The sequence below is a fragment of the Chelonoidis abingdonii genome, chromosome 20 (genome assembly GCF_003597395.2).
Source record: "Chelonoidis abingdonii isolate Lonesome George chromosome 20, CheloAbing_2.0, whole genome shotgun sequence".
Lineage (NCBI taxonomy): Eukaryota > Metazoa > Chordata > Testudines > Testudinidae > Chelonoidis > Chelonoidis abingdonii.
The window spans coordinates 5,933,662-5,961,356 of record NC_133788.1 but is presented as its reverse complement, the minus strand read 5'-3'; the positions used below and the strand labels follow the sequence as shown (position 1 = coordinate 5,961,356).

Below are 27,695 nucleotides of genomic sequence, written 5' to 3'. Positions count from 1 at the left end.
AAATCTCCCTCCATGCCAATGGCCAAAGAGACCCTATCACAACTGTGAAGCAAACTGCATAAGCTGACATTTGAAGAGCTTTTCATGGTAGCTGCGTCTTCCAAGCTGAAATGTCCAGTCATGTCCAGACCTTTTGTAATAGCTCTAAAATGAAAACAGATGTATTGTAGGAAAGCTGTCCTAAAAATCCGCTTCTTGTTGTGACCTGCTGCCTAGTGGTGGTCTGTGCTGTACTACAAATGCTATGATTCACTCCAGAGGTGGCTGCATTTCAACAGTGGGTGAACTGAATCCATGTTATGGATCAATATCTTAAATTTCTTCGGGATCCTTCTACAGGAAGGTTCTGTATATATTAAAGACCTAATCCTGAGCATCTCTGATTAGTCTCATAAGGGATGAACTGGGTTGGGCCTTATGCTGTTGTTTACTTTTCCTATTAAAATGGAAGAGTGTATCTCTCTATTTACTACACCAGAATATCATCCTAATTGCACAAGGAGCCCCAAATCATGGAGTAAACTAACATGGAGGGTGACAACATAGAGAACCTAATGAGACATGTGACTGGTTAAAAATAATAATCAAAGACCATAAAATAAGGCATGCATATAATGAATGCATGAGCCCTAAACTGGGATCTAATCTAAGCCAAGGACTATGAGATGCAGTGGCCTGTGTATCATATTCCAGAACATAGGGGCATATTCACTTGACTAAAGGTTCATTCAACTTGGGATTTACCCTGCTGAGAAGGAACCATGAGATCATGGTTGGATGACTGGGCAGAACAACAAGGAACATGTAGTAATAAGTCTTGAAAGACATCTTAAAGGTCAACATCATAATTTTAAAATTGTATGATGACAAAGACATTGCAGAGATGGAAAAATAGGGAACAGCTGGCTATCAGCAGCATTGTAAATATGATGCACCCTCATAATTAATGCTTGAGGCAGGCAGATATGGAATTATAAGACACCAATGCATAAATAGAACAAGTTGACAGAGCATCAAATTCCAGCACCGTAGGGGATACTACATTTTTAGTTCCTGTGTTTTAAGCCTACTTAAACCCCCCAATGACAAAGAAAAAAGTGGGAAAATCCAAAAGCAAGAGCAGCAAATGGAACCAAAGCATGAAAAGTTAGCACCAAATCAGTAAATGTACGCATATCAATGCATGGAAATGATCCATTAGACACACCCTAAGATCCAATGCATTGTACTGACTCTGTGTCCACACTATGCACTGTTTGTATGAGCTAAAACGCTTTGGAGGAGGTCATTGTTTTTCCTGGGTACATTAAATGTTGTTCTCAGGGTGGTTTGAGGAGGAATCAGTAAGCGGGCTTGGAATCTGGATGATATTTTAATAAGCTGGAGCACAGTTGGCAGACTTGTAGCCTCACATAGAGCTTTCAAGAAGTGCTCGTTGTGAGTTTAATCCAGAGCCGGCTATAAGGTTATGAAATGGAAACTTCCATACTGGGAGAAACTTGAGATCGGGATGTAGCTTGCTTGAGAACATAACGTGCTTAAATAAGATCTACATTTCTCACCCCCTTCCAGGGGTTTTTCACAATTTCCCCTGCCCTTTTGGCTACTAATAGATGTGTATTTAAATAGTGCTTTCCTCCCCCTGAGCTCCGCTCTCCCTCTTACCTAATCCATCAGGGATAATATGCTGGATTTGTGACATCCTAAGCATTTCCATGGCAAGAACATTCTGTGGTGTTACAAACAGATAATTCTGACTTCATTGGTCGATCATGCAGCTGAGGAGGTGGGTGGTGTAAGATGCTGTTATTTACCTAAAACAGGAACAAAGGAAACACAAAACTGCTGGTAAACAAAAGGGTTTTGTTTAAATGGCCTTTTCTGCTTTGCGTGAGTAGACAAGTCCAACTTTGGAGCACTGATCAACTCAGCCGTAGGACTGAGTTTTTACCTTGTGCACAGAATTGCACAGGCTACCACCATGTGTGTAGTTGAGCAGGGATTGTCTAGGGTGATGGGAGTGGGCCTTGGAGCCAGGAGACTTGGGGCTTGGCTACACTCGAAACTCCAAAGCGCTGCCGCAGAGCTTTGAAGTGCGAGTGTGGTTGTGTCGCCAGCGCTGCACGTATTCCACCTCCCCGTGGGGATTAGCTTGCAGCGCTGGGACAGCGCTGGGGCACTGTTTACACTGGCACTTTGCAGCACTGTAACTTGCTGCGCTCAGGGGTGTGGTTTTTCACACCCCTGAGCGAGAAAGTTGCAGCGCTGTAAAGCGCCAGTGTAGCCAAGGCCTTGGATTCTAGTCTTGCTTCCCCATTGCCCAGTTACTCATACCTGTGCAAGGAGTTGCTCTCCTGATTAGGAAGCATTTTACACCCACTCTGCACTGGGGTCAGTGACTATCACTGGGGACCAGGCAGGGGAGAATCAGGCCCTCTCTGCATAACCTTGGGCAAAGTCACTTAATGTCTCCGTGCCTTGGTTTCCCCATTTGTAAAGCGAGGATAAGATCACCCAAGCCCTTAGAGGTATATAACTATTGTTGTATCTACCACCAGTTTCCAATGGCTCAGTGTTCCAGCCCCGTATCAATTCCTGTGCTTCTGCCTAAAGGAATGAACCGAACATTTATAGGGTAGGATGCTGAATCCACTTAAAACATTTCTCATGCTCAGATTTATAAAGTCTCCTTTAAGCTCTCCAGCCTAAATATGGGTACATGTGCGCAAAGGGCAAGAAACTTGGCGGGATCCCCTTAATTAATTAAGCTGCTCCTTTTAATTACAAAAATTAATTAGGGTGAGCAACGAAAGTTGCCTGGCTAAGTCTTCTGCTTCCCCGTTGCTTGGGAATGAATGTAGAGTCCATGGCTCACCCCAGAAATGGAGATCTCCAGTGGGTGAACAGTGCTGCAGGGAGCCATCTGCCCCCAGGAAAGGACTGTGTAGAAAGTAACTCTTGTGCCGCCCAGCCCAGCTGTCAGCAGAGAAGAAGGAAGCTAACTTCTTGTTGGATTCCTGTAGGGTGGCAGCAGTGACGACACGGAGCTCCGCTACTCCACCCAGTACGAAGAGCGCCTGGACCCCTTCTCCTCTTTCAGCAGGAAGGTACGGAAAGCCAGAGAGATTCTCTGCTCCTGAGGGCCCTGTCTGGCAAGGTGCTGAGTTGCCCTCCTGTCCCCGTGAAGACCACAAGGGTTGGACACACTGAGCACCTCACTGAATTGGGTCCTAAATTATTAGCACACCAGGATATTTTGACATTTAGTATCTTCATTAAGTGTGTGTGGGGGAGGGTTTCTCTCTTGCTCTCTCTCACTCTTCACTTTCCCTCCAAACTCCACCTCTCCATGCCTCCCCCACAAGAGTTAGCAGGGGTACCTCAGTTCCATGGGACTGGCATGCACAGGACACGCATGTCCCACAGCACTTAGTGAGCAGCAAAGTGCATTGGCCTACACATCTTTTCACGTGGTGCTCTTTTGAAGATGGTATCTGAAGAGCAACACCAGGTCTTTGAAAGGCTCATTCTAATTCAGAACCATAAACAGCCCTTAGTCACAGAACGGCTTTGGGGGGGGGGGGGAAGTGTGTGTGTGTCTGTCTGTCTGTCTGTCTGTCTGACTCCCCAGGTAAACTCCCTGAAGCCGAATGACAGCTTTGTCTCCCATCCTGTATTGATCCATAGCCAAAGCATGACAAAAGGGCACTGCTCTCTGTTTCGTTGCTACTGTAATGTTCTCCCCCATCCCATGAGGTTCCACAGCAAGTGCTGGCGGAAGAAGCTTCTTGGTGCACAGGAAGGGAAGAGGTCCCTGGCTAGCTGCAACAGCCATGGCACAGGCTTCCTTACCCAGTCCTGTCTGTGTTCCCAGTTGGCTGGTCTGGGCATATCGGTGAGGGAAATGCCTTCCAGAGTGATGAACCAGGCAGTTAGAAACCAGGGAGTGTTGCTCTGCTGGGTCCACCAGAGAGAGAGATTTAAAATGGCATTTTTCCATTCAAGCAAAACTTTTCACGCACCTAACCCTCACTTCCACCTCCAAACTGCTTAGACTGAAGGAGTTCTTTGGTTTGGAGGGTTTTTTTTGTGGGGGAGGGAATTATTTCACAATCCCTAGGGCCCAATACAGCTTGGAGTAAGCACATGTACCTGTTGTGGGGGTTCCCAAGCCAGTTTTTAGCACTGATGAAGCAAGGTGGGTGTTAGATGCTGTGAGTAACTTGGACCAAGCTGTTGGATGCAAAACAAGAGGAACCCACCAGCAAGGGGGTGTAGCTAGAACAGCCACTAAAAAGAGGATGTAAAATAAATCCCGCCACCCTCATGTACTTCACCTTGCATCCAGACCATTCCCAAGCCTCCTGGGGGCCCAGTTCTGCTCTGCTGTAGGAAGGCACAGCCCCCATTGGCTCTGAATTTTGCGCCAGCCAAAATCCCCGAATGCTCTAGGCTGCACCTCTCCTGACAACACTTGGAATGGAAGATCAGCGTAAATTGCATGACTTAGCCACTTGCATCTGACATGTTACACCTGCCACCCCTGAGTTTGGCCTGTTCTCTAGAATTTAGTCTTGCATTTAGCTTGCTGTCCAATGCCAGCCAAAACCTCTCCTATTCTCCAGCTGGATGGAGCATTCTGTCCAGTGGGATGCTTGGGAGCACTCTGGGAACTGAGATTCCACACCAGAGCATTGCTGACCATGGGGTAGGGAAGAAATTGCCTTGTGCTCATGCAGTCTCTCTGTACAACCAGCACCTGTCAGTTCATGCAGGGTCGCTGTTCATCCTGCTATTTTAATCTTAAAAATTTCTCCCTCCCAGCAGGAAGGCAGGGCAGTAGTATTTATCCCCATTTTCCAGACAGGGAAGCTGAGCAGAGAGGTTGTGCCTTGGGCCAGACAGTTGAAGGAGTCTGGGCGATAACCCAGTAGCTCCAGCCTCCCAGATGTGTATTGAGACCCTTTCTGCTCTACAACTGCCTGGCACAAATGCCAGTGGCAGCAGAGTGAATACTAATTGGGAAAATTGAGCAATAAATAATCACAGTAACAAGGTGGAAAGAAATGCTCTGACCCTTCTGGACCCTTTGTGAAGGAGCAGGTAGTAGCTGACATCTGGACATCAGGCCAATAGAGTGAGAACATTGGTGAGGGGTAGATTTGGGAGTAGAGGGCAGTTAATCTTGCCCTACCACTTACATCTCTCCCTTCCATGAGAGATAGAAAGTGCTGCTTGACTTTTTGGCATGCAACAAGCCTCTCCTATATTTCTCCAAATCTAAAATGAGCCCTTCTAGCCCCAAATGAAACCTCTTGTGCCATTTACTTTCAGGAACGCCAGAGGAAATATCTGAGCCTCAGTCCTTGGGATAAAGCCACCCTCAGTATGGTAAGTAATGGCAGGTTACAATACATCATTCTCTGTCTCCATTTGTTGCTCTCATCATGCCAAAGAGTTTGTTGGTCTCTGTGCTTTCAACAAGGATCTTCCTTCTTCGGAAATTGCCAGACTGCACACACTCCTGTTTACAAGGTTGCACGCTTTCAGATCCTTGACTGAGTTTTCTTTCCTGGGTTTGCTGGTTGCCATTCAAGCCAGCATTGCCTCCCTCTGATCCTGTGGCAGAGCTATGAATCATACTGTATTTGTGACGTCCTAGTTTCAGACACAATGGCACCAGGCTGATGTCCCAAATACAGAACTAGGACTTCTCTGCAGCCAGTTCTTGCATGAGAAGCTGAGCTGTGAAAGAAACTATTTTTTTAAGCACAAATACTTTCACTCTTAGCAAAGGGACCTCTGAAAAGTAGCAGCCGCCAAGTACATTTTCTTCTGGTTATTTGACGTGAGAGAAATGTTTATATGCTTCGCCCACCTCCTATTTTCTGAGCCCTTGAACACTGGGTCCTAGCTCGGTGTGCTCAGAGTGGATCATTTTATGAATGTTTTGTTAACTCCACTTGGACCTCACGAGTTAATAAGGACAGACAGTCGCTTCTTCCACTCTTAACTCTCCTACTGAGTCTTTGCAAATGGCTCCACTTCAGAAGAGGTGATAAGGACAAACATTTTCTCTCTTGCTGTCCCTTCATCAGGGTGTTTGCATCATTAGGGAGACAGCTGACTGGATTCCAGAATGGCTGGAGGGGCAAAGCTCAGACCCAGCCTATGGCCACATGACTCACATGACATGGTGTCCTGAACTGGGGTAGGAGGGGGCCAGATGGTTAGTGTTGCATTGGCTTTCATTTAAGAAAATGTTCTTTTAGATGTGTTTTGGCTTTTTCCCTTGACATCAGTTAGAAGTGACTTGCAGAAGGTGGTGTGTAGTGCACAAAAGGTGGTATGTTGCCGGGGGGAGTGTACAGGGAAGATGTCTCCTTTCTGCTGCTGTATAATGGATTATGGAGGCCTCAGTGGTTATTTTTAAAAATCTGCTTGTTTTCCGCTCTTGTTTGACATCCTTGCATGAGGAGGGTCGTCTTGAAGCTGGCTAGAGCTACGTTAGAGCCCCTCGCTATGGGGGTGCGGGACAAAAGCAAGATCCAGGCCTTTGTTTTTGTTAACATCTAGTTAGCTCATATGTTTGGAAGGAGAGATTCAACCGCCCACCCGCCCCTAGCCCATCAGTTAAGGGCTAAGAAAGCTCCTGCCCCTGTTCTCCTCTTGTTTTGCCATAGGACAAGAGAAGACTTGACATTCATGATACGCATGAGCTAAAAAACAAGCAGAAAAAAACTTCCAAGTCTCTTTCATCCACAATAAGGCAGCAGGAAGTTCACACCCCCACCCCCATACACACACACTCTGGCTCTAGCACAGATGCTTTCTACTGACGTGAGAGGGAATAATTTCCCCTGGCTCCTTGCTGTGTGATCAGTCATTCCCTGACATTGCAATCGCCATAATACTTCATCTGTTTAGAGCATCTTCCTGCTGAGGAGCCAAAAGCATCTGGCAAACACCAGTTGCTTCAAGGCCATGACTTCACTGTTGCTTTTACAGCAAGCCAGGCGTCCTGCTGTAAAATCCTTGTGTTCAAGGCAAAGAGAGGTTTTTTACCTTGCTGTAGGGGGCACATTGTTGACCTCATCAAGCCACATCAAGGTAAAAACTACTTTTGTCCTGTCTCCACTAGGATTTTACGGTGAGATGACTCACCATTGTTAGCTATCTTGCTGTACAAACACTCCTTTCTGGCAGCGAAAACATACCCTTAGCTTCAGAATACCCTGTGCTGAGTGTTAACCTCGTGTGACACAGGAGGAAACTGAGCAGAAGGCCTGGTTTTCCAAAGCTGGAGTGTGCAATGGCACATGCAGCGGTAGCTCTCATTTGCAGATGCAACAGTCATTAGATGGATGTTTTATGCCTTACCGGCCAGATCAGGACTGATCCTTGTGCAGGTTGACTGTGCCTTGTTGAGTGGGAAAAGGTGAGGTCACAGCCCTTGCTCCTGTACTTGAGCTAGCAGAACTGGCCTGCCACTGAGAGGCATGCACTTTACAACCTAGCACGAGGTTGTACAACAGGAGGCATTGCATCCCCCTGGCACTGTAGCGCGGAACTGGCGCTGGGGCATTGGCCACTCCACACTGCCTGCAGTGCAGGTCTGCACCTAATGGGCACAGTTTTACTTTAACAGAGGGGGATTGGTCTGCATTCAGTGGCAACATACTGTGGATCTTTGCATGTGCACAGGGATGACTGTTCTCTGGCAATAGAGTGTTTGGTTCCATTGTCCCTTTAGCACTAAGCATGTTTGCGGGGCAGGATTTGCTAAATGTGTAGTTGACTTGTACATTTCCTCAGCGCTTCAGAGATGCAAAGAGAAGAGCTGCAGTAACTAGTGTGGCAAATAGCAAAATCTTCTTCCTCACCGTGGTGTCACTACTGCATCAGCTCTTCCTTGCTTTGAGATTTCAGGTTGTTAGCACCGTGCGAGGTACAAAGCAAAGACAGAGACTTCTGTAAAGCAGCAAACATGGTTCACACGGCAATCCCTGGGAACGACATCCCAAGCAGAGCAGTAACTGAACAAGCTGTTGTACTGTACGTGCACCTGACAGCCCCAGTCTGAACAGGAGCCCACAGCTGAATGGTAGGCCATTGCCACCAACCGATGCTGCTGCACCAGGTGGTTATGGGAGCTCAGGTTGGGATTGGAGAGATTATCCTGTACTTAGCAATTGCAGCAAAACCGTGATTACAGGGGCCAGTTATGAGGCTGAGATTTACAAAGCTGATATAGGGGATTTGGAGAAATTCCTGTGAAAACTATTGGGAGCTGTGTGCCTAAATCCCTTGTGGCTTTCCAAATCTCTACCTAAAAGTATAGCATTTTTACCTGGGATTCCTGAAGTTGCCAAAACTCATTCCCATGGCCGCCTTTATGTAATTCTAAAACTGCGGCTGTATGTTTACAGACACAACAGCCAGAAATGGTGATTGTCAGCATCTGCTCTGACCACATGAGCTAAACAGGGGACTCCTTTAACTGTAAGTAAGTAACAGGTTGTTATAGTTGCTGGGACTAGCCACTAGTTGTCATCTCACCCACTAAGGGCTTGTCTATACAAACAGTGGGAGGCAGGCTGGGGTGTAAACTGACCTCATTCTGCCAGCTCCACACTAACAGTCTGTACAGACCCTGCCGCTGTGCACTAAAAGCTCCCTACTGCACTTCGATCTGCACCACTTTGAAACATGAACTGTTCGTATAGACAAACCCTAAGACAGCGTAATGGGATGCATTTTGAGCCCAGATCCAATCATATTCCATGTGAGCTGTTCAAAAATGCCCAGGAACCAGTCAGATGAGCCTGCATCAACTATTCTTAAGTGTGGGCATCAGGCAGAGTGCCAGCAGAATGGAAAGATGGCAGGAGAGTAGCCCCGTACAAGGGCAAAGGATCTTGCACTGACTGTGGCAACTACAAGCAGATCTCATTGTTACTGGTCCCTGGAAAAGTCTTTGCTTACATTCTGCTTGGTAAGCTGCAGCTGCTCCTTAACAGACATCATCATCCACAGCAATCAAGTTTCACTGTTGGATGATTGGCCATGGATGCTGTCTTTATCCTCCAGCTTCTGACTGAGCAGCACTGAGAATCAACCGCCCTCTTTGTGTGGCATATATTGACATCAAAGCAGCTTTTGATTGATTAATGGGTCAGCACTTTGGCTTGCGCTGGAAGGAGCTGGTGTTCCAGATCTGCTAAATCTTCACACCGGTACCAGTCTGACTATGCACGTTGGTTCATGGCCTTCGCCACATTTCTACACAACCTCTGTGTGTGGCAGGGATGCATTCTCGCCCCAACACTAGCCTGTTGAGCTATCGACTGGATATTACGATTTGCTGCTCCATACATTGGACTCAAGGTTGGTCAAGAAGTACTTGCTATGCTTACGATGCTGCCTTGCTTGTGGAGAAGACAGAGAATATCAGCCCTGCCCTCCAAGGTCTGCAAGACACTCCACTGTGTGGTTGAATGTCTCATGGCAGAAAACAAAAGTCCAGAATATCTGAGTTAGGCCACCAGAACCCCTGGTGCAGGAGGGGTTGAGTACCATGGAGAGTGCTGATGAGTTCATCTAACTAGGCTGTAAGTAGAGTTCAGTCACAGCAAACTGGACATCCTCCAATAACTGTCTCACCACCTCCTGCATGAAACCCATATCTCACTTATGGAGGCAAAAACATCTTTGCTCTGAGACACAGTTCAGGATCTATCAAACCTGTGTACTACCTGTATTGCTATATCAGTCAGAAATCTGGCCCCTCCTATAGACAGGCCTGCAGTGGCTAGAGGCTTTCCATATGTTATCAGTGCCAAATCTTGAGCATAACGTGCTTTGACTTTGTGTAAAATGCCACAGTCTTACAGACATCTGGCCTTGCTTCAGTTGCTCATTATAGTCAGCAGCAACTTTGCAAGCTCTTTGGCCACTTTGCCAGGACGGATAAAGACACACCAGGCCACCATGCTCCCAGTCCCTCCATAAACGTGCAAAGGAGTGCACACCCTAACCCGACCTGGAGCCACGCACACAGGGCCATCCGGGGTGGGGGTGGGGTGGAAGTGACGAATCCGTCCCTTCCGGGACCGACCACACCAGCCAATCACATCGCCCTGCAGGGCCCCCCAAGGGGCGGAGCCAGGAGCATTGCCCCGATTCGCCATACCCAAGGGACAGCTCTGCACGCACAGGTCTACCCCAGAGATTCATGGATTTGCAGGATTGAGCCAGATCTAGGAAATTCAGTACATGATGCCTACCGTGACACCATCAACCATGGTGACTCTGGCTGGCGCAATGATCCTCAGTAGACTATGCATATTTGATCATGATGATTTGATATCTGTATTCCACTACCTGCCCTTGTTCCCCTCTGCTTTGGATCATGACTGGATTCACAGAAGAGAAGGAACTCGTATGCACTGCTCCTTATAGCGTCAGCATGGAGCACAAGCAGAGCCAGGGACCAATGGACATAGCTTGCAAGAATTCTCTGGTCTTGGGTGCACAGACTGCGTGCAGACCCCACAATGGACTAGAAATGGGGACCACACATCTCCAAGAACTGCAGTTACAAGGCAAGTAACTTCCTTATCTAGAGGAAATGCATAAAAAATGCAATTGGGCACCAGTAAACACATTAATCATGGTCAAAAGCAAAATCGATGACTGGAAAAGAGAGAACCAACACTGTATAAAACCACATTAAGCATTTTATTAGAACCATAAAATAGATGCATTGTTGGCTTATGCTGTGTGTTGAAAGCAAAAACACAAACATAAGGGCAATGTCACTATTGGAGAGGAGCCAGGACTGGAATCCCAGATCTCAACACCCAAACTTTATGGGATTTCAAAATCCAAACTGAAGTTTCTTAGCCTGGGCCCAGAGTCTGACGCCTCTGAGCAGAATCTCCACTATCCCTTACACCTGGGTTGTTGGTGTCAGAAATCCAGACCTGATCCCATTTCTGAATTAGATGGCCTGCTGTTGGTAGGGATTAAGATTGTTGCTGCATCTTCCCAGGGCTGCGTGAGTCCCTTGCAAATTTTTGCACTAAATCCCTTTCTAAAGAGGAAGTCATATAGTACCTAAATGTTGTTTGAATTCTGACTCCGGGGACCACCTCCGGAGCTGCTTCCTTGGGCAAAATTCCCATGGACTTCAAGGGCAGTTTGTCTGAAAATCATCTCATGATTTCCCATTAGCTGACTCAGCTAGAACATCCATGGGTCAGTCTATATCCCGGATGAAGTTAGAAAGACTACCAAGCCTGTACAGTGAAATAAATCCTCAGGTTTCTGGCTTTACTGCTGTCTTGTAGAACATGTTCAAAGTGCCACTGACGCTTCTCCTTTCCAAATGATTCAGGGTGATCCTGAACCTGAGTTGCACTGTACATTGCTCTGCATCTACTCTCTCTAATTCTGTTGGAGAGCCCAATAATTCAGTTTAATTTACTTTTTATCTAGCATCCTTCACACAAAGCGTTTCACAATGCTTTACAATGAGAGATAAAATAATGAGCAAAGGCTTGGCATAATTGTGTATGCAGAGTGCAAGGCACAGTGTGACAGAAGGAGACCAGGGGGTAAAGGAAGCTGTAATTTCAAAGGGGTAATAATGGAGATAAGCGTTCTTGTAAACTAATTACAGGGAGGAGAGGGGAATGTGATTTAGCCTTTGCCTGAGGCTAAATCCAAGAGGAGGTTTTAAAGGTGAGATATGAGAGGAGTGTGCAGTGGAGAACAATGGGGAAAGGAAAATGAATTCCAGAGCATGATGCTTCTAAAATGCAGATAAGCAGAATTCTATCCGGTGTGACCCCTCATTGCCCAGTTCTGCTGTTCACTAACACTCACGCTGGGTAGAGCAGCTTTGGTTATACAGGTTTCCTGCTAAATAACAAGTTTTAAGCACGTGTTCCTAAAGAAAGAAAAGCAGTGGTTCTGCAAGGTGGAGGCATGCTACCACTCTCAGCAGGTGCTGTCTCCTGCTGCCAGCCGATGGAGTCAAGAAGGAAATGAATTCTCGTGATGGCCTTCCCCTGTAACCTGGATACGCCTTGTCTAAACTGGGAACTTGACAACAGAATTCTCACTGGTTAGGGAGCACAAGTGTAGACAAGCACCTGCGACTGGATTTGGGATTATACTAATTAAGCTAGGCTCTAAGCTAAAGGCCGCCCCAAGAGAGCTGCAGAGGTAACTGGGCACAGTACCATAGGGTACAGGAACTGATTGCTGTTGGGATCCAGAGGATAATGTCTGGGTGGCTGGAGTGAACTTTGAGAAACATCAGACAGATGATGATTATTTTGTACTTCAATGTTAGTAGCCCAGGCCCCTGGAATCCTTAGCATTTTGCCCAGAAATTGTCAATATGCTGCCCTGACTCTGCGTTCTTACACCACACAGCACGTTGTTGATTTGCACAGAGATGAATTCAATATGGTTGCCCACTGACTTTTCAGCTGGTAACACTAGCCATCTGGTGGCCTGTTCGTTATTCAAGCTGCCTTGCAAAACTAAATCCACCAGCAGATAATCCTCTCTCCCCATCCTGCTTCTTCCCTCAAAGAGGAGCTATAAAAACGCTCTCTGGGTATTGAGCAGAGGCCACAAAATGAATGGGTCTGGAATAGTAATATCTCTGTGACACAGTGGGAGGAGGTGTGGAGCTGGCAGAGTGGGTTGGAAGGTGCTTCACAATTAAATGGAAGGTGTCTATTTCCATGTTAGTGGCTGAAACACCTGACAGGACAACCTGCATTTATTTGGTTTCAGCAATCAATGCTTTGAGCACCTGGACATTTTGCAAGCTGGGCAGTTATGTCTATTTCATTTGGCTTGTAGGACATAGAGCGTGGCGAGGGAATGGGCTCCTGTTCAATGAGTATGTGCATGTAGCTCTTTTTAACATCAGTTGGAGTTAGCGAGAAGAACATAGAGCTGGTCCAAATCAAAGGGGTCTGAGGTGGTGCCTCTTTGGGGGAAAAGGAGGGCAGAGAACTGGTGCCCCGGTGCCATGTGACTGGCCCGTGGGTGACATCTCTTGCTGTTGCTATCAACCTTATTCTGAGCAAGATCCTGCTACTTTAGAAATCAGTAGCAAAACTCCCACTGCCCTCCCTGAACAAATGTGTTGTCCAAGTTCATATTTAAATCTTGCTTTTCCCAAGATTTGACTTAAATTTGAGTGTGTGGTGTTAGCAGCCTCAGGCACTGGGTTGAGTGCTGTAATGCATTGATAGTCCAGCAAGAAAGGGGTTAAGCATCTGAGATTGTTGGCTACAATACAAAAATATACTGTATTAAAAGCAAAATACTCTTTGTACCATTCACATAGAATCCATGCAAATGCTGGCATGAATATGGATAAAGTGGAATGCTAGCGTCCCAGTGAATTGATGCAACTCATTTGCAAAAAACTGACTTAAGGGAGTTACTCCTCTGTATATTTAAGAATAAACTATTGTTTGTTAGAGTAGTGATCTCCATTGCCCTGAGTTGCTGAAAGGACATCAGCTAAGAATTGGTTGTGGGTTTTTTTTCTTTAATTCCATCCTGTGGAATCCCCTGGTAGAATTTTGGGGGCTTAAATGAGAATTTACTTTTGTCCAGAATTTGTCTCTGCCGTTAAAGCGGGGATAAATTCCGACCCCGGGTGTGTAAAACAATTCCATCCTGGATGATGATAGGGGTTTCAGGTTTTCCCTGGCATCCTGAATGTCCCAAAGGAGCAGGCTTTGGAGATTTTCCCATATTAGTCACCAGCTTAGATTTGACCCTGGTCAGTAGTGACTGAACATCGTTAACACCTGACAGCTGTTTGATGGTGCTCTCCAAAATGAGCGGTTTGATGGCAACACAGTTCTTGTAAGAACAGGTGTCCACATCACAATTTGCAATGATATCCTGGCCAGGATTCAATTGCCATGGAGGCTGAATCCCCCTCTCATCTCTACCAATGACCCTGCTGGGTTGAAGTTTAGGCATTTCAGCAGGGCGGCGTAGATGCTCATGCTGGAGATACACAGAGAACTCCAGCTTCCAGGCATTGTTCCCCAGCACGGATTTCCTGGAAAGTATCTAATGTATATGAATGTCATTGGTTGCTTACCTTAAAAAGGCTCAGATGGGGGTTGCACAGGACCATATTTCACAACCTATGATGGGAAAAGGTGAGTGTTAGTTACACAGGAAAAAACTGCATCCTAGAATGCCACTTCCTGTTCTATAGTAGAGCATCTTGAATGCTGCTCACCAGTGTGCAGTAGAGGGACATCTCTGGGTACCCCAGGCAGCAGAGGGCCCCAGGTGAGAGATGCCCACCAGTCAGCAGCTCAGGGACTACCCGTGAGAAACCAGAAAACAGGGGAAACTAACTATTAACTGGGAAAAACCCACCCAGTCTTTTGATAAAGACAGGATGGGACTCTGGGGCATCCTGAACTCCTAATGGCTTGTGTTCTTCTTCAGTGTGAGGGCCAAGGGCTTCCCTCACTGGGCACGGGCCAAGTCAACATAGGCACCGTGAGGACTTCAAAGCACCAGCCTCCGTGCCCACTACCCCATTTCCCCTACTGCCCTCTCCACATGTGCTGGGTATTTAGTCTGGGGATCTGTGTAGTCATAGTTCAGAGCCCTGCTCTGGCTTCCAAACCCTGTCTGTGCTACAGCTGCACATGGACTGAGCCTGCTTCACTGCAGTCTTCTCCTTCCACAGCTTCATGCCCGCTGCACTGGTTCTCCTTTTCTTTGGGTCCAAGGCCCCTTGCTGTATTATCAGCCTGTATTACTGGCCCTAAAACTGAATTCTTTTTTGCATCTGTAAGTTTAAGCTAGACCTTTAAGGTAATGTTGGGGGCGGGGGTTGCAAGTGCATCTTAGTAAGAGGATTTTTGAGGAATTTTTTAGATGCAAATTGCTGCCGCAGCTTGATGTAGGATTTTCGAGCTGACACTGCCTGACAGCACTGCAGAAGGTACCTGGTGCTGCGCATATTGAACAAAGTTCTTGCCAGGCCAGTACTTCAGTCTGCTCTTAGAAAGGGACTTTCACAACAGCAGCGGCAGGCGGAATCATGCTGGACTAAAGGGGGCTAGGAGGAAACCTTCCCTGCAAGCAGCTTGTCTCATAAGAGCCTTGCAAAAGTTTTTTGCATCTTCCGTTGAAGTACTTGGTACTGATCTCTGTTAGACCATTTAGATCAATGTCGTCTCTGATCTAGTCTGGCACTTGCTATGTAAAGGGCACATTTCAGCCCAGAACAATTATTTTGCCTGTAATTTTTTTCTTCTCATTGCTGCTGCTAATTAACGACATAGAATAAATTAATCTCCCTGAACCCAGGAGAAAGAAGGCGCAAAGGGGCTGGGAAGTTTGTGTAAATGCAAATACTGTGTCTAGGCTGAGCTATGAAAACCTCCTTAGAGACATGTCTGAGCTGCTGGATCCATATACAAACTTCCCCAGAGTATTTGGATCTGAGCTTTGCTATTGCAGATGTCAAGTTGTGAAAGCCCCCTGAAATCATCACCTCCATTCGCTATACAGCAGCGGGAGTACGTGTGTAGGGCTTAAACTCGCAAGGCTCTGGGTACTCATCTCAATCTAGCAAAACACTTACGCACCTGCTTAACTTTCACCATGTGAGTAGTTTCGCTGGGTACATCTACACAGCAATAAAAGAACCTTCAGCAGCAAGTCTCAGAGTCCAGGTTAGATGACTTGGGCTTGCAAGGCTAAAAATAGCCGTGTAGATGTTGGGGCTTGGTCTGGAACCAGGGCTCTGAAACCCTTCCCTCTTGCACGGTTTCAGAGCCTGAACCAGGGCCGGCTTTAGGAAGTGCGGGGCCAAATTCGAACACTTTCGGCGGGGCCCTGGCAGGGATGACTTTAAAAAGAAAAAAGTGTAAAAAAAAAAGCCTTCCATTTCTTCCATGTATTATTTACTTTCTACAAGTATATAAATAATAAAATTGTATATTATGTACATTCCATCATATATGCTGTTGATTGGTTATTATGACTGCCATTTTACATGGTGGGTCCCTGCCACTCCCTGGGGGGGTACACATGTGTGGTCCCTGCTGCTTCCTGCTCCCCCATGAAGCAGGTGTGCAGGTACTGGCCTGGAACTGCAGGGCAGCAGTGGACATGGAGCTGGTTCGAGGCAGGGCAGGGCTGACTGGAGGTAGTGTCTGGCTGCAGGCAGGGCAAGGGTGTGCGGGGCTGGCTGGAAACAGGGAAGTGTGGGGCAGGCTGGTTTAGGCAGGGCCACAGGGGGGTGCAGCAGGGGGGCAGGGCTGGAGAGCAGGAGTATGGGACTGGCTGGCTTCAGGCAGGGGGTGCAGCAGGGGTTGGCTGAGACAGGGCAGGGCGGGCAGTGCAGGGCTGGATGCGGGCAGGGGGTGTGGCAGGGGCTTGGATGAGACAAGGCAGGGGGTTTGGTAGGGCTGGCTGTGGGCAGGGGGTGCAGAGCTGGCTGCAGGCAGTGGGGGCGGGGCTGATGCGGCAGGGCAGGGGTGCAGAGAAGGCAGCTGGAGCCCCGGCCCTTTAAATAGCCCCCAAGCCCCCTGCTATCCCAGGGCTCTGGGGGCTATTTAAAGGGCCCAGGGCTCCCCTGCTTCTACCCCGCCCTGGACCTTTTAAATAGCCGCGGGAGCCCTGGGGAATGCATGGGGGCAGGGGGGGGCTCCGGCAGCTATTTAAAGGACCAGGGTGGCAAAGGCAGCTGGAGCCCTGGCCCTTTAAATAGCCCCCAGGGATCTGGGGACTATTTAAAGGGCCCGGAGCTCCAGCCGGCGCCGCGGGGCTTGTCGCACTCCGGCCGGAGCTCCAGCCAGGAGAGAGGGGCCGCGGGGCTTGCGGTGCTCTGGTCAGAGCTCCAGCTGAGAGAGTGGGGCTGTGGGGCAGCCGCATTCCCGCTGGCGCTTTGGTCAGGGGAGCGGGGCCATGGAAGACCCCGGAGCAGACCGCAGCTGGGGTAAGTAAAAAAAAAAATTCAAAACGCCTAAAGCGTGGGGCCCGATTCCCAGGAATCGGGTGAATCGGCCTAAAGCCGGCCCTGGCCTGAACCCAAACATTTACACTGCGCTCTTTAGCCCCGGAGCCTGAATCAGCTGACCAGGGCTCTGAGATCTGCCGTGGAGCTTCTATTGATGTGCAGATCTACCCATTGCTGCCAAAGTCCTGAGCCTGCTGGGGCCAGAGAACTCATCACCTTGCAGGACTGACCCCTTAATCATACCTTCCAGGCTCTGTTTTGTCTATCTGAGCAGGTGTGCGGCGCATGCTGCCTGGGGTATAAAGCCACAGAATGAAACCTTGTTTATTGTACCTGGAGCACACAGGTTTGACACACTGTTTACAAGTTTGGTAAGGCTGCTTGGATTTACACAGAGAAAGGAATGAAGTGGGCCAGAGTGAGACACAGATCTGGAAAACAGAATGAGGCAATCAGGAGAATGATCTTCCTTGTCCAGGTACAAAGAACTGGTTACCTCTGAAACGTGCAAGAAAGATTTTAAAAGTAAACAACTTTAAACAAATATATGGTATTCTGGCTCACCCAGGGAGTCAGGAATGGAACATAGAGTATTCCTCCTCTAAATCATCTGTAGGAATCCAGCCAAGGCTGGTAGGGAGTGGAACTCATCAGCATATCAGCTGGCAAGAGGTCTGCTGGGAATTTCCAGTCCCCTGGGGCAAGAATCTACACCTCAGAAAGGACCACCATGATTGGAACCAGCTGGCAGGCCCTACAGAAGGGCCAGGGACTGAATGAGTCAGAGACTGAGCCCTTTCTTCACTCTGGATATAATCATATTCACGTTAAGATTGAGGCCCATTGCAGGGAAATATGCACTGCTGCTGCCCATGTGGTACCTATTCCATGGACTTCAGCCCCAAAGGCTCGACGAGATTAACTGAGGAGCTAGCCTGCAGTCCAGCATTCCCATAACTAGCCGGTAGAGGAAGAGAATGTGACCGTAACTGCTGTAGAGCCTCAGTCTATTGATGAGAATGGTGCAATACCAAGGGCTGTCTGTCAGCGTGTCATAGGACTGAGTTCCTCACCTGCTTTCCCCTGTTCTAGTCATCCAGCATGTGAGAGAACATCACAAATCAAAATCCCTCAAGCTCAGACATTGCAAACGTGCTAGACTTAATAATTAACGGGACTCCTCTCGGGAATGATGGTGAATTGGAGGCAGAGCCTGTGTCTAGGTCAAGGGGAAAATGGAATAAATTGGCAATACAGAATAAACTAAAAGTGACAGGGAAAAAATAGTAGGATACAAATATATCGATGTCCAGTACGTTAAAAACAAAATGGAGGCCTAAAGTCTGTGCATGGGCACGAATGGCAAAAATGGTAAAAATCTTGGACACATACATTTGTGACTAGAGAAAGACCAGAGACCTGAGGAGCTTTTCCAGTCCAAGGTGTAACAGTCACATGTCAGACTGAGCCAGACCCATATGCGGCTGAAGGCCCAATCCTGCATGATACTGAGGGACTCCTAATGAAATGCTGAGTACCCTCAGTTCTTAGGGACTTCAGCTGAGAGCAATCAGTGCCACAAGTCAGTACAGACTCTCCCCCTCTGTTTGATGTGTCCTTTTTCAACTGAGATCTGTGTGACCCTGGGCAAGTGACTTCCTCTCTCCTGGTGCCTCACTTCCCCATTGTAAAATAGGAATCAAAATCCTTCCTTTCTTCCCTGACTTGTCCGTCTTGTCCATTTGAACTGGAAGCTCCGTAGGGCAGGGACTGTCTCCTGCTGTGTATGTTCTGTGCTTAGCACATTGGGGTCCTGAGCTCAGCTGGAGCCCCGCGAGTGGTGAATGTAATAATAAAAATTATGTGGATATAATAAAATAATAAATTTTAAATAATAAAATAATAAAAATTTTGCTTTAACTGGACTGAATCTGTTTCTCCTTCTGATCTGCTGTAGGGGCGGCTGATCCTGTCCAACAAGACCGCTCGCACCATTGCATTTTTCTACACTCTGTTGCTCCATTGCCTGGTCTTCCTGGTAAGTGTTTAGGTCTAAAAGAGGAACTAATGACTGGTTATAACTGCAGGAAAATACCCCATAAAGTGCTCAGCTTTTCATTTTAAACCGGGAGACATACTCTTGTCTCTTCCAAGTAAATGTGTGATAGCCCATGCGTCAGTGCACCAAAAAGCCTGTGTGAGCCAGGGGACACGTAGCACAATGCACCCAAGGAGGTGGGGAGACAGAGGCATCGAGGTAGGAAATGACTCACCCAGGGTCACCATGTGTAAGTGGCAGACCTGGGACTAGAATCCAGGTGTTTCTTGATACCTTTCCTGATCTAGTTGCTTGGACGCGTTGTCTGTAGGTACCTCTACACTGCAGTAAAAGACCTGTGGCTAACCTGGATCAGTGGGCTCGGGCTAAAAATTGCACTGTAGATCTTCAGGTCCCAGCCCAAGCCCAAATGATTGGTTTAGTGCTGCAAGGTTTTTATTGCAGTGTAGGCAACATACCCTGAGGTTCTTCTAAACTGGCATTTTGTTGACATGCTAGTCTCCTCCCACTCACCTTTCAGGTAGTTGCATAGGATTTCGCCCTGTGTAAATGCAGGAGTCCTTGGGAGTTCCTACAACTCGCCAGCATTAGGGAAATCCATCCACTCACCAGGGCATTGAAGGCTTTTATTAATTTAGTCATTCAACATGAAGTTCAGAGTGTAAGAAATGTCCCTGTGACCCAACATGCTGGTCTACGTTTAGCCCACCGTGATCCCATCTTCCTGCTTTCTCACCGTGTCCCTTAACCTCTTCACTCTTCAGAAACAAATGGAGATGGTTCTTGAGCTCAGTCATTCTCTGCTTTGCCTTTCCTGGCAACTTACTACCATCTTTGCCTTACACGCTGCAGGTTACAGTTCTGCTAGTGATTCCTTCTCTAATTTTTAGATTCTTGTTCCTTTAGTTTCTAAACATTTCCCATGGTAAATACACTCTCCCACACACACATGCACACACACCTCTCTCTTTCATAATGTTAAAAGTCTTAATTAGGTCACTGCAATGTCTCCTTTTCCAGAGGGAATAATCTCCAACTCCACTGTGGGAAAAATCCTATGGAACTTAATAGTGTTAAAACCAACCTGGGTTTAAAATCCTGTAGAATTGTGAAAGTCCTATAGAGGTGAATAGACAATGATCTCCTTTCTGTAGACATTTTAAAATTTAGATCATCCTATAGGGTTTAATAGAGAATTATATCCTGGCTATCGACTTCCATAGGTTGGTTTGAAAAGTTATCAGTCTCTAGAAATATCCCATAAAATTCCCTGCCTGGTAGCTGTGTTGCTTTAGCCTCTATGAAAGCCAGCCATACCAGTATTCCCCAGGACTAGCAAACACTACAGTATCATCATTGTATGCTATTGTGTTTTGGGCCACGGCAATGATCGGCTACTTCGTGAGCAGTGATCAGCCACCACACAGTATGTTAGACGTGGCCGTTTGGAATTCTAGCCCTCACTGCAAATCTGGAAAGAGGTGATCCTGATGTGCTCACTACAGTCTTTTGGACCTTGGACTTCGTTTGCCTTTTTTAATGCAGCTGTGCCTAGTGACTATTCCACAACGTCTTCTGGCTGATCTGCATTTCCAGAGGGAGGAAGCTGCTAATTGTGGATTTGCCTTTCCCAGTCAATATGGCCCAATCCTATGATCGGATCCAAGCAGGAAGCCCTTTAATGGGGCTCTGCATAGGCATAGACAGCCCCATGTAAGGATCAGTTTGTAGGATATGGACATATAGTCCCAGTATGATCCAGTGGAGTTGGGTGGCTGCCCACTCAGACCAGATGGATAAAGAAGGTCTTAATCTGGAAGTTCCCTTTTTCTCAGGGCTGTGTTCACAGTTGGGTTTTTCCCCCTTTTGTGAATTTCAGTTACTCCTAATTTGGAGGCCTGCTGAATCGTATTTCTGGAATTACAGTATTTTCCCAGTGGCAGGATAATGCTTCTATGAGTTGCACAGGAGGGATTAGCAGCAGATGCCCTGGTCTCCTGCTTGTATTTGTAGTGGCATTGTGCTTTTCAGTCTATCCTGTTTTGAAGTTTTATTTACAGAATTTCTGGGGGTTTATCTGTCATGGCAGGAAAAACTCATCAATGATTAAATGAGACAAGATGAAAGACAAACGAATAGCACAAATATTTCTATCTAGATTTTGTCAGAATAAAACCAACCTGCAGTCATCTTGTGGGGAAGAGAGCAAAGAAAATAAAAAGTTAAGCATCATGAAAGGTTAAAATGTAACCGGAAAAATATTAGGCCTAAGAATTGCACGGATGGAATAATCTCATTCTATCTCAACATTACAAGGCCAGAGCTGCAAAGCCATTAACACCAATGACCTGATCCACTTCTACCATTTGAAAAATGTCTTTCCCCTTAATCTAGAAACAGAGGCCTTCACCTCCCTCCATCTGGCTTCCATTCCACAAATCTTTTCTTTCTTCTTCCTTTTGGGAATTTCAATTAACCCTAATTTGGAGGCCTGCTGAATGGTATTTGTGGAATTAGAGCATTTCCCCAGTGACAGGATAGCCTTCTGACAAGTCACAAAGGCATTAGCACATCTGCTTCAGCAGCAGATGTGGAGGTCTTCTGCCTGCATTGCAGCCCCATTGTGCTTTTCAGTGAAGTTGGTTGTAAAGTTTTATTTAAATAATTTCTCCACCTCCAGTCTGCAGAATTTGAATATTTAAATACATTATATGTGTAATATCAAAGATGGTCAACAGACCAGTGAAACATACAACGGAGACCACCATACTACCGCCCTGCTCTTCATTAATGGAAGCAAATGGCAGAGAGGTTGTATCTAGACGTATACGCCAACAAGCTAAACATTTCAGGAGACAGCACTCAGAATGAGGGATAGCCGATTTTCAGAGGTAGTGAGTAACCTAAGCGCCTATTGACCTCAGTTGTATTTGTGGGTGCTCAGCGCATCTGAAAATCAGGTCCCTAGAGAGGCCCTTTGCACATGACTTCTGCTGAAGATTTTAAAGACGGGCAAAAAGGGATAGAGCCCTTCTTGTTGACATAAGAAAGCATCATTGTTTTGGCCTGAGAGCTGCTCTTTAGCAGCTTACCCATTGGCTCAGTGAATGGCACTGCATATGCTACTATGGCTCTGTGAGTGGTATAATGAAAATCACTTTTCATTTGTGGATTTCAGAACACACTACAAAGATGGGCAAGGGACAATATTCTGGTTTTATAGAGGAGGGAAAATGAGGCTTGGTGATGAGTTACTAGCCCATGGTCTAAAAGCAAGTCCATGGCAGAGTCAGAATTAGCGTCCAGGACTCCTGATTCCCAGTCTAGTTCCAGACCAGCTGGACCATGCTATTTCCCTATTGTGAATTTCATACTGCATCAAGGGACCTGGACAGCCCTGGAGCCTCTTCTCCTGCTAACTCTCTAGTTTATCTCCATTCATGGATTGTAGGCCTTCTTGTTCCTGTAGTCTTATTTCCTCCCCTTTAAGTTGCTCTGTTTACAGAAACCCTCTGCACATTACAAGTGGCAAATTACAGAAGGCAAAGCTCATCCAAATTTGGTGGGCAAAAGGCCTAAAACTCAAGGAGGGGAAATTGAAGCTTCTGGTTCCGTTCTATTTTCTAAAAATTAACAACACTAATATGTAATAATGTAGTATATTTAAATCTCTTAGTAGTGGTCATTAATAACTGTGAGTCCTGCCGATCAACACCACCTCCTCCCTCCCCGCACCTCCCACCCACCATGATCAGCTGTTTCACAGTGTGCAGGAAGCTCTGGGGGGAAGAAGGGAGGAGCGAGGGAATGGCAGGTTTGGCGGAAGAAGCAGGAGCCTTGGGGGAAGGGGTGGAGTTGGGGGTAGGGCCTGGGGCAGAGCAGGGAGTTGAGCAGTGAGCACCCCCCCGGCACCCTGGAAAGTCAGCATCTGTAGCTCAAGCCCTGTCTATTGGCCACCCCTGCACTAGAACATACATAGTTTATGGCTATGAAAACCAAGAGACACGTGTGCATCCAAAGCACGCCCTTACTATTCCACCCAGCCCACTGCTGTGTGTGTTTGATTGACTGGGGCAGATAGTTATTTCTTTAAGGCTGTGGCAAACATTTCTCTAACCGAAACGGAAGAATCAGACCCTGTGGTTATGTAAAGCAATATAGCATCGCAGAGGGTTGGTCATCAAAGTCAGGTTGGTGGCTTATGCTAAGAGAAGTGAGATGCTGGTCACAGCTGCACTAATGTACTGAGCAGAAAGTAAATACAGGGGGCCTCCCGTTTCAATGGGAAAGAGTAAACAGCATTTCTTATTTCCTAGGTACTCTACAAAACTGCTTGGAGTGAGAGTGTGGGAAGGGACTGCGCTGCTTACTGTGCTAAGAAGTATGTATGAAAACAGGACAATTCAGTACAATCCAGATTTCAAAACAGTTACTGTCTTGAGAAGAGGAGCGATGTTGTATTAACCAGAGGAACATTTGGGCTTGCAGTCGCTTTCTAAACACGTGGTCACATTAAAGTGTAGTTCTGTTCTGAAAAACAGCACCTTATTTCAGCAGATCAGTTCCCTGTGACTGCTTTTAAGAGTCTTATCTACTGTCTTTAGTACCAGAAGTAAAGGCTAACTACTTTTGACTCTTGATAGCCCTGTAAAAGCAAAACCAGTTCAGACAGAGCGAGCTGAATTTTGTTCCTTCTTGTGCATCAATAGAATTGTTTATTAAATTCTAATCATGACACATTTGTCAGCAATGGCTAATAGGATTTTAGAGATGTAACCTAAGCCTTAATGTGGCGAGGAGGACGTTTTGCTGGTGAAGCTGCACAAGAATAAAACAATCCAGGCTCAGCTTGCTGGAGGGACTGTTTTACTCATTAGAACTGCAAACCTTTAAGACAATAAACATGGAAGCCACTGCACCATATTTACACAGGCTTTATAGAGCAGAACAACATGTTAGTCAGTTTTGAAATTAGCTGCAGAATGACACATCTAAGAGACTGATTAATTTGGAGACTGGTGTTTTCAGTAGGTGAGGGCCCAGCCCTGCAATGCGCATGTGCACTCCTCTCACGTAAGGAAGGATGTGATAAAGCTGGGTGAAGATTTTCAGCCACAACTTTTTTCCACTGAAAAATGTAGATTCAGATTAACTGAAACATGGAGAAATTTTATGTAATTCACCAAGTGGTTTTGGCTAAAAATCCCCCCACAATAAAAATGTGCTATTTTTAAACTACTTTGTTTCAAAATGTACTTCAATTTTTTAAGTATTTTTTTAAAAAATGAAACAAAACATTTTGTTTTGAGTCAAATGAAACATTTTGAGCTGAAATTAAGCTTTTTTTCCAGTTTGCCAACAAAAATTCATGTTGGGTCAACCCAAAATGGATTTTTTTCTCCAATTTTTTTGGAATGGCTACCAAAACAAAAAAATTCATTATTTGCATCGCTCCAGATGTGAGTAAAGATGTCAGGATCAGATCCCATAATTTGTTTTCAGCTGCTCTAACTCAGGGATTTTCTGGTGGTGTAAAAGAGGCTATGGTCCTGATTATGATAGCTGTTGTTGAAAGGGCAGTCTGGCTTCATACTGATTTCAGCGTGTATTGGGTCTTGTCATGGGTTTTGTGCTGATTCATTATTTAACTTGTTCTTTTCAGGTATGCTGATCACTTGCACAAGTTCCACGAGAATGGAGACAATGGTGACATGTGGCAGTGAAGGCTGGAATCAAGGCTCTTCACATCCCCAGGGGACTGTTAATTCCATCAGTAGCATTTGGCCACACTTTTCCTGTCCCTGCTGTGACCATTGTGCCCAGACAGCTGCTTGATTTGAACGTTCTAAGATTATCTTTGTGCTTTGTAAGATGGAGAAGTGGTGATCCCTTCCCCATTCTGACACTTGTAGGTTAGAAGCAGCAATAATGGAGTGTCGTTTTGCAAAATATAAGTGTAAGGAAACAGATTCCATCTGGAATCGTAGGAATTCTGTGTATTCTCCAAAGTAACTTGGGGAGAATTCATCCTCTTTTCAATTAGATTTGCTTTACAAACCTGTAGGAGGTAGGGGACTGTTCCGGTGAAAGCTAACATCTTCATGTAGCTTTTGAGGGCTGGGGAACAGGCTGGGACCCTACTTTGAATGTAACTACCACCTCGTAACCTCTTCAAAGTCCAACACACTAGCCTAGCTAAACCTCCCATGAAATAGGGAAAACTGACCACTTGCAGTTACTGGGCTTTACGTTCATTTAAATGGCCTTGTATTAAAAAAAAAAAAAAAAACTGTTCATGGCCAGCAAATTCTGGATCAAAGACTACAGCTTTTACTAGACTTTGAAATGGCTTGTTGCAAGAGCCAACAGTAAAGTGTCTTACCCTTTGTGAGGTCAGTCATCCAGAGACAGGAAAACAGTGTTGCCATCCTGCTGTATTTCTTATTGAATTAAGATCTTGTTCAGCTCAGTATTTAATCTAATGTGCATTTCTCAAGGCCTTTGAAAGTGCTGACGAGTAAAAGCAGACAGGCTTTTTTACTGGTGTTATTGAACTGGAGACTGACTTACACTTGAAATGGACTCAATGTTTAGGATTTAATTGGCATGAGGGAAGTGTTGCTAATAAGCATGGAGCTCATTGGAAGTGCAGTGGGCACTCTCGGAGAATAGAAATGTTTCTGCTGTGCACTAGTTGCTTTTGTGCAAAGGATGTGTTAGCATAATGCAAGATGTCTGATGGGGAAACTTGCTTGCATTGCCGCCTGATGGGTAAGTGTCTGACCCTTCTGGGCTGCTCTTCAGCTTGAATGAGTTAATTGTTGACCATGGGTTATTTAGGGGGGGGGAAATGTGACTGCTCTGCTAATAAGTCATTGATTTAGTTGGGGAAAAGAAAATACTTGGTAAGCTGATTTATATAGAGCTTGTAAATTTCTACTAGCATTCCACATTCCTGCAAGGCGCTGAGCACCCTCCGCTTCTATTGACTGCAGTGATCATTGAAAGTACTCAGTACCATGCCAGAGCAGGCCCTTACTCTATAGTTAATAGCATGGTCCATTCTTGCTCAGTTAAAATCCCCATTCTAGGCCAGAAGAATGTTGTTGCCGCTTGGTTAATATTGCATAGCAAACCACACGCATGTGTTGGTAAGTGTGGTTGTATAAATAGAGTACGCAGTTGGTGATAAGACTTTCCATATGCCAGGAGCAATGAACATCTATTTATGGTTGCTCAGCCTGTAGAAAACAGTAAAATATTAATTGCAATGAAGAAGATAATACACAAGGACCAATCAGCACCTGTCTATACAGAGAGGTTCAAGACAACTGGGGGCTTGTCTAGGAGAGTGAAATCTGCACTGGATGTGATTACACTGCTATAAATCCTCATCTAGCCACACTGTTGTGGAAAATGGCATGTGCACTAGTAATTTACTAATGTAAATCCTGTTTTACATTGCAGTGAATCTACCAGGGATTTGCACTCTTTGAGACTACACTGAGAGAGCTATAGCAGCACAAAAGTAAAATAAAAGTAGACCGGGCCTAAGTATTGGTGTGTTTGTTAAAATGAATGGGACTCTCTAAAGTAAACATGCAGTTATTTCTTACGAAGCTACTGGGCTGTCTGAGCTGCAGCATTTTGTTTATTGTCACTCTGTTTCCTCTCTTTGAATAACTCAGTGATAAGTATTTCTTCTCAGAGATTGTGATCGTAATCAAAACACAGCCAATTCTCCATAGATTTGTATCCAGCTCAGGTCTGTGCTGCTGCTTCAAAGTAATGTTTATGAGCATTTCTAAAGAGGAAGGCAACTTTATCTGAAAGGACTCCAGATTGCTAGAGATTATGCACCATCTCTCTGAGGGCCTGATTCTGTGTGGTGCAGAGCAACGTCCAACTCTCATTGATTTCAGGGGCAGCATATGGGGCTCAGCACTTGCAAGACTGGGACCGTAAAGTAGACATGAGCTCTCAAGGACCAGAGCAAGTTAGGGGTGCTTTTCACATCCAAAAAGGTATTGATCTTTATATACAAAATAAATTGCTCTTTTAGCGAGTAAAACAAAACACCTATCTTGGTAAGAATGGGATATTTGCTATGTTAGGCTAGTTTCTTTTAGGTTTCATAGGGAAAGTCAAACTTACTTTATTTAGAAGCTATATTGAGTGTATTAAAATTGCAAAACATGCTTAGAAATTGGCACATGTAATCTTCCATAAATGATTTAATATAGATATTATTGAGCTGTGCAAGATGTGATGAAATAAATCTAGACATGCATCAAGACTGATTTTGCCTTTGTGGTTCTGTTTTTGCTATCAAGAAGCATCCCAGTTCAATTCCCAGCTACAGGAGGACAAAGTTTGCAGCTAGTTTTAGCAGAGCCGCCCAGACGATTCAGGGGGCCTGGGGTCTTCAGCGGTGGGGGGCCCCCGCTTCGGCAGTAATTCGGCAGTGGGAGTGCCTCCGTTCCTGGACCTGCCGCCGAAGTGCCCTGAAGACCCACAGCAGGGGCCCCCTGCCGCCAAATTGCCGCCAAAGACCCGGCACTTCAGTGGCAGGTCCCGGGGCGGAAGGACCCCCACTGC

At 46.1% G+C, this 27,695-nt stretch overlaps 1 protein-coding gene across 1 annotated transcript in view; it reads left to right on the top strand.

The window, feature by feature from the left end:
* Window positions 1-27,393, top strand: part of CUX1 (cut like homeobox 1) — a 441,436-nt gene extending 414,043 nt beyond the window's left edge. Inside the window, exons 19-23 of the mRNA XM_075074026.1 lie at window positions 3,024-3,107; window positions 5,335-5,391; window positions 18,996-19,076; window positions 23,414-23,478; window positions 24,760-27,393. Coding sequence (XP_074930127.1) covers window positions 3,024-3,107; window positions 5,335-5,391; window positions 18,996-19,076; window positions 23,414-23,478; window positions 24,760-24,820 — 348 coding nt within the window. The 3' untranslated portion in view covers window positions 24,821-27,393. The remainder of the gene's footprint in view (window positions 1-3,023; window positions 3,108-5,334; window positions 5,392-18,995; window positions 19,077-23,413; window positions 23,479-24,759) is intronic.
* Window positions 27,394-27,695: the final 302 nt, after the last annotated feature.